Here is a 12696-nt window from a genome sequence, read left to right as displayed (position 1 = left end):
AATTGTTAGCTGCCGAGATATAGCATCCTTTAAAATCTCCATGCTTCCTGAAATTCACCAACACTACACCTGGTATCCCCTGCCTCCATACGCATGCACACATGTATATCATGACTCATACACTGTTCACTTTCCTGACTTTTGTACATAATTCTATGTACTGTACATGCACCTTTAATGAGTTGTGCACACGTGCACTATACACAATAATTTCATTATTATTGTTATCATTATTTTATTATTATAAATGTAATTTATTTGCCATCATGAAAGATGAACAATAATCCTCCTGTCAGTACATGGACCCTTCGTTTTTAAATTTTTATTTCTTCAGGAAACTTGCTTAAAGATTATCATGAAATATATTTAATTCATATATTCTTGAGTTTGACAGATTGTTTTCCTGATCATAATGTCAAATGAAGAGGAAACTACTTGAGGGAGCCTGTTTATTTCAACCCTAAAGACTGAATGTTGAAGAGGAGAGGGAATATTTTTAAAATGTCATCAAAGACAGACAAAAGTTTCCGATTAACAAGTGTTATAAATAAATCAAAACTTTGTATCTGAAATAATGTATGTACAATTGAACAGATAAATGTCAAGCATCTTAAACATTCTATGTTTATCACAAAATAGGCGGGTTTTACATAAGATGTTCTTCGATTCCAAGTGAAATGACATATCTGTACATAAGATTTGGAAAAAAAAAAAAAAATTGACAACTAAATGTTTACATTTGTAAATCAAAATGTGATCTTTTCTCCATTTGCCAGATTCTCAAAGCAAGGTAAAATGGAATGAAGAAATTTCTTTGGCTATATTTTGTCAGAAAAACTAGAAAGCTTAAAATTACTTTCTCTGTATCCAATGAACATATTGAAATTTTGCCTTTCCTACTAAATTTTTCTTCCAGATTTTGTCTTGTGATATCACAGTTGATCACAATCAAGTAGATTCAACTAAAAGATCAAACCTCTTTAATTTTCTCCAGCAGAATAATATACTCTGCTTATAAAACACTATCTAAAAAAAAAAAGAATTGTAAATATCCTTCAATGGACTCACAAGTCTAATCAGCTACCTCTCTTTTAAAAGACTAGCAAATTATTTAGCTTTCCAAGAATTTTTAAAAAAATTATTCACCGATTCTCATGAATAATAAAACTTAAACCAGGATACAATGTTGCTGAAAAGGTAAATATAAGAAATACCTTTTAACATCAGACTTTTTTCCCCCCCCCCCGCCACAGATTGAATTGAAGTAAAGTATAAGTGAAATCTTAAAATTTTCCATCCATCTGCATGCTGGTTGAATAATTCTTCAAAAGTTCACATTTTAATTGTTATAGAAAGTGTAAGAAAACATCCCTTTTTTACAATGTTTACCAACTGAGTTTCACCTAGGCAAAGTATTTTGACTAAGAGTGTATAATATTAGGTCTAATGTCATTGATGTAACTAATTTGAAAGTGATCATGCATAAAAATACTATTCTAGAATATTATATTAAGATCATTTAGAGTCTAAGGTAACACAGAAATAAATAAGACACTGCCAACAAAACGAAGAAAATCTTAATTTAAAACTTGGTAGAGAAATTTAAAAAAAAAAAAAAAAAAAAAAAAAAAAAGAGAGAGATAACCTGGGTTAAAGAGTAATAGCCTGGTTAAGTTTAAAATCACCAAGATTCAGTTTCTCAAAACAATCTCTTCATAAAAAATAGTTCTACTTCAGTTTGGTCAATAATCACAAAAGTGACTTCCAGTAGTGTTATACCAAACCTGAATTTTGTTGAAAGGAATGCTGTCATACATACATATGCACACAGTAACTGTATGTACGTATATATATATATATATATATATATATATAAATATACACATATATGTAACTCACTGGTTAACCAAGAGATGAGTATACTTTTATATATGTGGAATCAACTGTTCATTATTAAAATGAACAGAAGCTATACATTTGCAGCACATAGCTTATTTTCAGCAATACTGACATATTCTTTCACAATACGTAACAAGTCACTTCCCATGTCCTCTTGCGTAGTGAATCGTACTTTTTCGAAGCTGAAGATGTCTTTGATGAAGTTATACACTATATCCTGTAAAGAAAGAAGAAAAAGAAAACCATCAAACCAATAGTTTCAAAATATAAAGTATAATAATTTTATCAGAAAACCAAACAATATAAAACGCTTTCCTTGACATATTCTTTGTAAAATATCATTCTCGGTATTTAAAAAAAATCTGATACTTGGGCTGGTGACATGGAAAAGGCACCTGGTACACTCTACAGAACGATTGGTGTTAGAAAAGGCATCTGGCTGTATAAACCAAGCCAAAACAGACTGGAGCCTGGTGCAGCTCTCTGGCTTACCAGTTCCAGTCAAACTCATACCAGCATGGAAAACAGATACTAAATAATGATAATACTGTATTTTATTAATTTTTTTGATTTTGATTTATTGCATTTTCTGAAAGACAACATTGTTGGCTAAGTTTCCAATAAGCCAATCACTGGGTTTTTGTATTTTGTATTTCCATTTCCTCATGCACACCACTCAGTCATCTTCACACCAATTTTTTGTGTCCAAATGTTTTTAAGAAGTTCACTTTGCAATCACCAGGTCTTGGGTTCGACTCCATTGCATGACATCTTGTGCAAATGTCATTTTCTACAGACTCCAGTTGACCCATACCTTTGTGGATGGAAACTGCATAAAAAACTTTCAGATGGATCATACCTGTAATTCCAAAACACAGCTTCACAGTGTTATGCTGACTGGGTTTGAGAATTGAGGGTACATGTGTGTGGAATGCTCAACCACAGCCAATTCAATGAGTTGGTCAAACAATTGAATCCTTATTGTCAAAACTGACAAGAGAACCATCCAGATTCTGACAGTAACCTGCCTATAATGAGTTTGTGGACCAGTAGACTAATTTGGTCTTACTGAAGAGATAACAAGTGACTGAGGCTTCTGGCAATTTGCTGTACTTGAGACGACATGTAAAGCTAAGTAAAATCATGGCCATCAATACATACAGGCGTGTCCTTTATGGCCATGCCCCAACTCCCTCTCCCAGCCAAGAGGTTTTTTTTGTCTTGCAGACGTTGGTGCCATGTAAAAGCACCGGACACACTCTGGTAAGTGGTTGGTGTTAAGAAGGGTATTCAGCCATAGAAATTATGCTAGAACGGACAATTGGATCTGGTCAGCTCTTGTCAAACCGTCCAACCCATGCCAGCATGAAAAACGGACATTAAACGATGAAAATGATGTTTCTATTTATTGAGGTTAAGTAGATATAGTTATTGACTTACCTTAAATGCACAGCAAATAGTTTTTAAATTGGATGGTGGGCCAAGCAAACCCCATACAAGAACTGGAGTAATTAGTTCAGAGATGGAATAAAAGTAAGATATAAAACCATGTGGGAACTGAAAAAGAAATGTTTATAATCTGAAAAGTATCCTTAAAAAAAATCTTAGTAATCTATTCAATAAATACAGTCAGTACGTAACAATGTTAAATTTACATAATTTGGAAACATTTTATTTGACAGCGTTTTTAAATTCTTCATAGAACATCATTGGTACCAATGTCACTGGTCTCAGATAACCTGCAAAGATCATGGGCACAGACCTTTCTTCTACACTCAGCAAATAAAAGAACATTATAATGCAGTTTCCTTTGCTGATACTGAAGATTTTTTTTTTTTTTTTAATTTTGTAATCCAAAGTAAGAGGAGTTTTTTTTTTTTTTTGTTTTAACTGGGTAAAAATAAGCAAAGAAAGTACATTACATAGATTTATAACATTTTATCAAGCTACTGACATTTTAACCACTAAACAATTTAAAATGTAATAATGTTCCGACTATTGGCACAGAAAAAAGATGTAAACTGTCTTAGATAGTTACATATGAAACATCTTGGTTTATTTACCTTGAGCATTCTTCTTTTAGCTTTCAAAACTGACCACACAGCTGTAGACAGTGCCTAGAAAACAGCAAATACATTACAAAGGATGAAAAATTATAAAATAATATTGAAGAAAAATATATTATTCAGAATATGCCATTCTCAATTAACAGACAGCAATTTCTTTTATTAGTAAAATAGTAATTAATGCTTCATTGTTGAGATAGTGAACTGATTTCTTCAATTCTTTCTTGTTAGTGAAACAAATTAGAGCAGCGTCACATTGCTGTACATAGCGATTTTTAAATAACATGCAAAACCTTTTAAATGCCTTAACATTCTAATAGTTAAATTTACACCAACCAGGGTTGAATAAATTCAGCAGAACAAGATTTAAATATTTGTTTTAAAACTTGCTGAAGAAACAACTAAAAATTGGTAAAGAGTCTCTTTTCAGTGACTCAACCTACTAGAAATAGCAGCCAAATTTCCTCAAACCTTACTATTTTAACCCTTTAACTGCGGAATTAAGTTTTGTGATTATTCCAGCAATAATGTAAAATATTTACTAAAAACTTGAATAAGTATTTACTGCAAATGTAATAGCATATGTGCCAGTAACATGTAAAAGCACCCATGTAGATGACATGTAAAGGCACCTGTGCTGGTGATACATGAATGCACCTAAGCCAGTGACATGTAAAAGGCACCCACTACACTCTCGGAGTGGTTGGCATTTATATTCTCAGGTCATTTTTAGATTAAATTATGAAATCAACTAAATAAGCTACAATCTTATTAACTCTACTATTTATGTAAAATTCTCCACCATCAAAAAGAAAGGAGATCCTAGGTGTGTGGCAACGTCCACTGATAGCTGCTACACTTAGATGTTCTGAATGGACTTCCACATCAGCTAAATACAGAAAATGACTCATGAGCAATTGTATGGTGACCTCTTCTAGCTAACAAGATAGCAAGAGAAGATAGATGTAATCTGTCAGACACTATCAGCAACATATAGAGTTGCTTACCAGCTCCATGAGCAGATGAGCTGTAGGCATCCATCAAGCATAGCCAAGGTCCTTATGAACAAGACTGGTGTTGAAATTGCCAATAAACTTAGAACACCAATTATGGAACAAGTTATGTGGTGTGTCTGTCATCATACATGACATGCAATAATTAATGAAGAATAAATAAAATATGTAATGAACATGATACATTAATAGTCTTACAGTTTCTTTAAATCCATTGGATAACCACTGGTTTTGGACCACAGCAACCACAGATTTCGGGGGATTCTCTAAATCATCAAATGCATCCAGCAGTATAAAGTCTAAGAACACATCATAGAAAGTACATTTTTTCACCTGAAAAGCACAATTGATATAACACTTTGTAAAACAATAATTACAGAGGCCAAAGTTATTTTAAAAAATACTGTACATGCTAAGTGTGGTATGAATTCAGTATAAACTATTTGTTACAACACCATTGATGACTGTCTTCATCATCATCGTTTAACGTCCGCTTTCCATGCTAGCATGGGTTGGACGATTTGACTGAGGACTGGTGAAACCGGATGGCAACACCAGGCTCCAGTCCGATTTGGCAGAGTTTCTACAGCTGGATGCCCTTCCTAACGCCAACCACTCAGAGAGTGTAGTGGGTGCTTTTACGTGTCACCCGCACGAAAACGGCTACGCTCGAAATGGTGTCTTTTATGTGCCACCCGCACAAGCCAGTCCAGGGGCACTGGCAACGATCTCGCTCGAAAATCCTACAGGAGCCAGTCAGGCGGTACTGGCAACGGCCACGCTCAAAATGGTGCATCTCATGTGCCACCCGCACAAGAACCAGTCCAGGGGCACTGGCAACGATCTTACTTGGCTTGCCGGGTCTTCTCACGCACAGCCCATTTCCAAAGGTCTCGGTCCGTAGTCATCGCCTCGGTGAGGCCCAATGTACGAAGGTCTTGCCTCACCACCTCAGCCCAGGTCTTCCTGGGCCTACCTCTTCCACGGGTTCCCTCAACTGTTAGGGTGTGGCACTTTTTCACGCAGCTATCCTCCTCCATTCTCACCACATGTCCATACCAGCGCAATCGTCTCTCTTGCACGCCACAACTGATGCTTCTAATGTTCAGCTTTTCTCTCAAGATACTTACACTCTGACGGGTATTCACATTGACATTACACATCCAACGGAGCATACTGGCTTCATTCCTTGCGAGCTTACGTATGTCCTCAGCAGTTACAGCCCATGTTTCACTGCCATGTAGCATGGTTGTTCGTACGCATGCGTCATACAGTCTGCCTTTTACTCTGAGTGAGAGTCCCTTTGTCGCCAGCAGGGGTAAGAGCTCTCTAAACTTTGCCCAGGCTATTCTTATTCTAGCAGCTACACTTTCAGCGCACCCACCCCCACTACTAACTTGGTCGCCCAGATAGCGGAAGCTATCGACTACCTCTAGTTTTTCACCCTGGAATGAGATAGAAGTTGTTTCCTGTTTGTTTGCAGTCTTTATTGCACCTGAACATCTGCCACAAACAAAAACTAACTTGCTAGTTAACCTGCCTTTGATGTTGCTGCACCTCTTATGTGTCCATAGCTTGCACCGGGTACATCTTATAGAGTTACTACCTACTCCTTTTCTACATACTGAGCAGGGCCATCTACCTGAAGGGGTTTGTGTTTTATCTACCTTCCTACTTATTAGGATTTTGGTTTTAGCTAGGTTGACTCTAAGGCCCTTCAATTCTAGACCTTGCTTCCACACCTGAAACTTCTCCTCTAGTTCTGATAGTGACTCCGCAATTAGGGCAAGGTCATCAGCATAGAGGAGCTCCCAGGGGCAACCTGTCTTGAACTCCTCTGTGATTGCCTGGAGGACTATGGTAAATAATAGGGGGCTGAGGACGGAACCTTGGTGGACCCCTACCTCTACCCGGAATTCATTGCTGTACTCATTTCCAACCCTCACCTTACTGGCAGCATCTCTGTACATGGCTCGCACAGCTCTCACTAACCATTCTTCTATCCCAAGTTTCCTCATTGACCACCAGATAAGGGATCGGGGGACCCTGTCAAAGGCTTTCTCCATGTCAACGAAAGCCAGGTACAGAGGTTTATCCTTAGCTAGGTATTTCTCCTGCAACTGTCTCACTAGAAATAAGGCATCAGTAGTGCTTTTACCTGGCACGAACCCAAACTGCATCTCATCTAAATTGATTCGCTCCCTAATTAGTTGGGCTATGACCCTCTCTGTAACTTTCATAACCTGATCTAACAGCTTGATGCCTCTGTAATTATTTGTATCTAAAGCGTCCCCTTTACCTTTGTAGCAGTTGACTATGATGCTGCTACACCAGTCATAGGGTATGACTCCTTCGTGTATCACCTGGTTCGTAATACGGGTGACTAGGCTGTAGCCAACACTGCCAGATATTTTGAGCATCTCTGCAGTGATTCCTGATGGGCCGGGGGCTTTCCCGGTCTTCATACTCTTAATTGCTTTATCTACCCTGGTACTATCAACTCGGATAGCTGGTCCTTCTATTGGGTCGACATAAGGCAGGCTCTCTTTCTCCCATTCATTCTCTTTATTAAGCAATCTATCGTAGTGGCATCTCCAGACCTCTTTCTTTGCATCCTCATTTAATGCAAGCGTACCATCATCCATGCGAACACATTTCTCTCCTACAACATCACTATTCTCTCTCCTACACTGTCTTGCAACACGAAATACCTCGAGTCTTTGGTCCTCACGGCGCAGAACATTGGCAAATCTTTCCTTATCTGCTTCCCCTCTACCACCGTTCTTCCAGTCCTTCCAAGCCTGTTTCTTTTGTCTAATAGCCCTGTCTACCTCCTTGTTCCACCACCACGTTACTCTGGGTTGGGAGGGGACCTTACACCACCCACAAATCTGGTCGGTGGCTTTCAACAGGTTGTCCCGCAGAAATCTCCAATTGTCTTCCACGTTGTATGATGCTATATCCCCTTCTATTTCGTTAAATGCTTCAAGTAACTTGTCTCTAAGTCTCTGTCCGTTTGCAGGGTCTTTAAGCTTCCACACCCTTCTTCTCCAAGCCTGTCTAATTTTGGGCACCCATTTTGCCTTGATCCCTTGTCTTGTGGAGAGGATACACAGGAACGGCAATGATGGCTGTCTTACTGAAGAGAGGATAGACTAGAATAGCGATGATGGTGGTCTTATTGGAGACAGGATGGGCTAGAACAGCAATGATGACTGTCCGTGTGTAGTTATTGAGGAGAATGTACAATAATACACCAACGTCTTATTGTAGAGAGGAAACATTAGAACACCCATGATGTGTAATTAGTGAAGAGAGAATACACCAGAAAACTGTTTATATCTGTTTTATTGTAGAATATTCAAGAGGATATAATTGGTTAGTTTCATCATCATACTTTTGATATTCAGCTTTCTATGCTGAATAAAACAGGGTTTCCTCATATATCTTGAACAGTTTTGTAATTCAGTTGGAAAGGAATGTAAATCCTTACTTATGAAAAAAAATGGCTTTATGCTTATTAGAAATAAATCTTGGATCAAATTCTGCTGTTTTTATATGTAACTAATGAAAATAGCAGCAAAGATATTAATTTCATTGTAGATTCTACACCATCTAAGTAATTCTGGTTGAATCTTTCATACTTTTCCCATCCACTCAGCAGCACCAAAATTCTTTTCTGTTGCAATAAGTAACTAGGTTTAACTAGATCAGTAACTTCATCATCATTACCTGTATTTCTCTTTTAAACTGTCAAAATAAATTCTCTCACACATAATCTCAATATTCAAATAGCTGCAAATTATTTGATCAAAAAAGATGTAGTAATTGAATTAGTTAGAATTAGTACATCAGTAAAGTAATTATGTTGTGTCCTTAGGAAACTTACACAGTTTTGTGCTTGAATGATTTACATTAAAAAGAAATACATCACAACTCCCACCTTTTCCCTTGTAATACTTTCACCAATGGATACCTTTGATTGTGGAGAGTCAAGTAAAAATTAAAAACAGCTGATGTTTTAAGGAAACTAACAACATTCCAGCTTCTGCACAAATATGCTGTCTCCTCAGAAATGGCTTGTCTCATGCTACCTTCATTCAGATATTGAGTCACTTATCTTTCCTCCTATTATCATTGACACTGTATCCACTACTCCAGACTGTACTAACTACTATACTCAGTCCTTCGTCCTAGGACATGGGATCACTGCAGGAAAAATATGTAATGATTGGGAATTCCAATCATCAACTTCCAGCTTTTCAAGAACATTGACCACATCCATCTCACCAAACAGATTGAAAATAAAAATTATCAAGATGAATGGATTATTTTAGTGAAAATATAATTGAGGTACATAAGATGTGACATACATAAGAATGAAATTACATAATTTAGAATCAATGTTTGCACTCACTCCTTTTTCTTTAAGTTCTTCCTCCATCTGTAATCGATGGCTATCATCATTGATGTAGTCCATCATATCTTGATAAGCCTGGTAGAACTCTTCAGTATCCTGTAATTAAAAGAAAAATTTTAAATGCAAATACGAAGAGGACTTCATATTTGCTAGTCCATGGTTTCATTACAGAAGTATGATGGACAAGCCCATTTTATTCAAGTTCTTAAAATATCGTTTTCATATTAGGGACTTAGATTTGTTTGAAAGAGAGACAAAGACAGTCAGAAGGAGACATGTAATTATTATAGCACTTATATCTATTTCTTCAATGCAAGGAATGAGTCTAAAAGACATTTCCCAACTATCTCAATTTTAAGCATGCATTTTACAATCAGATGCCTTTCCTATTGTTACTGAAAGCACCAGAGCAGTCCAGGTGACCAGCACTAAAGAAGTTGTTTCCAAACTTGGAACCTTTTCCACTCTGTATTGGTTTCAGACAACATGAAAATTAACACATACAGATATACTACTAGCAAAGAAAACATGTTAGTTTGTAATATAAGTTTCTGACTGATATATACACTAACCCTATCGGCTTTCTGTAACAATCCTGCTATTATGTTACGTCCCATTTCTTGTAACCATCTTCTAGTTTCCACGTCTTTGAAAACAATCTGAAAAAAATACATAAGCTTTTTTTTTATTTAGCATGATGAAAAACATACAATAATTATTTTCAAGCTAGTATTTAAATATATTGAACTAATATATATATAAGACTATATGTGCATATGTATAGGTATACACACAATGACACAAACTACTTTTAATATATCTAAATACAAAGTGATAGATGGTACAACATAGATTAACATTTATTTCTATTAGCTTATCTGAATCATAAAGGTTTCTCTTACTATCTTAATTGGATAAAAACCACAAATTCAGATATATACATTAATTTCAAACTTAAATCATTTGTAAGTGATAAAAAAAGATCCTACATCTCCACCAAAAAAAGCTCAATTTTCTCTGAAAGTAAGCTTTTACATATGCTTTTAGGGTCTTCTGGCTATCTCATCATCATTCTCATCTGTTTGGCAATTAACTTGGTCGACACCAACAACATTATCCAACATCTTTCCAACAACAACATTGGGCAATTTTTCGAATTCCATATGTCTAACACTCATGGACATGCTTATAAAACCAAACAACACAGCACCCATGACTTTAAGAAATATTTTTTCTTGCTCAGAATTGCTAAAGCATAGAATAAACTACCTGCATCAGTTGTTAGCAGTTGAGAAACTACATCCTTCAAAACTTCCATGCTTCCTGAAATTTACCAATAATACACCTGATGCTCTCCAACACTCATTTTTTTTTTTTTTAAAGACTTACTCATTGTTCACTTCCTGTGCATATTCTTTGCAGTTTTGGTTACTTTTTCTGATGAGCTACAGCGCAACTGAGCACTGTACATAATAATTTCATTATATTATCATCATTGATTTAATATCCCCTTTTTCATGCTTACACGAGTTGCCAGAATTCACTGAGGAAGATAATCTATGGCTTGATGCTCCTCCTGTAGTCAGCCCTCACCTGTTTCCAAGCAAGCTAATGTCCTTATAGTTGGACATGTCCCACAGAAGATTGGAAATGAAGGACACAACTTGTATGATGGTGATGCTTGTTTACTACTATTACACAATGTCAAGACAAAGAAATACACACACACACACACACACATACACAATGGGCATCTTTCAGTTTCCAGCTATCAAATTCATTCACAGGGATTTTGATTGACCTGAGGTTATAGAAGACACTTATCCAAGGTGCCATGCAGTGGGACTGAACCAGAAACCACATGGTTGGGAAGTGAACTTCTTAGCCACACAGCCAGCCCTACAATTACCTGTCAGCTACAATTTTGGTTAATATTTAGTAATAGAAGTTAATGACTACATTTTCTAAAATGACAGATACAATTCCCTACTAGGACATCAAATAAAATGTTTAAAAAGCCCTATACTTACATTAAATCCTTCTCGAAGACAATGCAGTTTAGCAAGAAATTCAGCATCTTTCAAACAACCTACCATATGCGTTCTGTAAAAAGATAAATGCCATGCCAACAAGAATCAAAGAGAGACCAATCAATAATTAAAATTTTAAGTAAAAAAATAAAATAAAATAAAACAATAAACTGTTTTAAAGCTTGACTCTGTCTTCTAACAATTTTAAGGTTGCTGAGGCAATCCATTACAGTGTTTCTCAACTTCTGATATCCATCCCCTCTTTAATTTGAAGCATTGAGAGGAAAGTGTCTCGCTCATGTATACAATGCAATGTCAGTCTAGAAATGTGAACCCATAATTAGAAAAGGGTGATGACATTAATTCCACTGTGAACCAATGAATGTGCTTACTTACCGAATAGTGCGATAGGTAATCCCATTGTATTTGTGTTCTTGAAGTGCTGCTTCATATAGGGGCAGTCGTTTGAATAAATCTCTATAAGTGTCAACATCAGTCAAGTCAGCCATCTGCAATAATTACAATTAAGAATGGTTAGCCATTAGAACAAATGGACAAATAGGATTACTTATTATCATCTGAAATCATAACTAATTCAAACATTTCCAGATATTAAATTTCAACACTTTAAACAAAAGACTAACCACACAAGGCCAACTCTAGTTTACCCCTTATACATTCATGAATTTAAATGTTGTTTTGGTGTGTGGGGGGGAAACTATTAATATGAAAGGAAAAAAATCTTTTTTGTCCCCACTTAAGACCATTTCACTGTTCATGGGTTGTAGTGCACCCGGACACTATACAATAAGTTAATTATTATTCTAAAAGATTATGAAATGTGTAAAGATATTGAGACAAAACTCACGTCAGTTGCTGAAACAAAAGACTCTTGGTCTTCAGATGACTCCAGATCAGTAGAATATAGCTTCTCTGCACGAATTCTGTCAATCTCTGCAAATGCAGCAAGTGCTGATTCAAGAGCTGCCTGGTCAGCTTGTCGTTCACATGAACGTTCAAAGCCATCTTGCATACGGAGTGCTAGCTCAAGCAAATTTTCCAGCTGATGTTGCAAAACACTAGTTTCTGTGTCCTAAATTATTAGAATTTTTTTTTTTTTTTTTTGTAATGGGAAAGAAAACAAAGAATGTACAGAAGAAGTCAAACAATACCATTTACTTAACTATAAAAAATAACAACATTAAAGGAAGAACATTCAAGGTGTATTACATCAATTTTCATCATCATCATCATCATCGTTTAATGTC

At 36.1% G+C, this 12696-nt stretch overlaps 1 protein-coding gene across 4 annotated transcripts in view; it reads right to left on the bottom strand.

Annotated features, from left to right (window-relative positions):
- Window positions 1-218: 218 nt before the first annotated feature.
- The window catches only part of LOC106868429 (mitoguardin), a 45583-nt gene continuing 33105 nt past the window's right edge, over window positions 219-12696 (bottom strand). For 3 of the 4 annotated variants that reach the window (XM_014913677.3, XM_014913678.3, XM_014913676.3), the window contains 9 exons: window positions 12297-12521; window positions 11825-11937; window positions 11429-11501; window positions 9971-10057; window positions 9396-9494; window positions 5177-5311; window positions 3963-4016; window positions 3340-3456; window positions 600-2116 (listed from right to left, as the gene is read on the bottom strand). In XM_014913677.3, the coding sequence (XP_014769163.1) occupies window positions 1970-2116; window positions 3340-3456; window positions 3963-4016; window positions 5177-5311; window positions 9396-9494; window positions 9971-10057; window positions 11429-11501; window positions 11825-11937; window positions 12297-12521 (1050 nt within the window). In that variant the 3' untranslated portion in view covers window positions 600-1969. Of the gene's footprint in view, window positions 2117-3339; window positions 3457-3962; window positions 4017-5176; window positions 5312-9395; window positions 9495-9970; window positions 10058-11428; window positions 11502-11824; window positions 11938-12296; window positions 12522-12696 lie in introns of all 4 variants that reach the window. The other variant, XM_014913673.3, reaches the window with a different exon arrangement.

Source organism: Octopus bimaculoides, chromosome 1, assembly GCF_046866305.1.
Source record: "Octopus bimaculoides isolate indiv1 chromosome 1, ASM4686630v1, whole genome shotgun sequence".
Classification (NCBI taxonomy): domain Eukaryota; kingdom Metazoa; phylum Mollusca; class Cephalopoda; order Octopoda; family Octopodidae; genus Octopus; species Octopus bimaculoides.
This window is presented reverse-complemented; position numbering and strand designations above follow the sequence as displayed.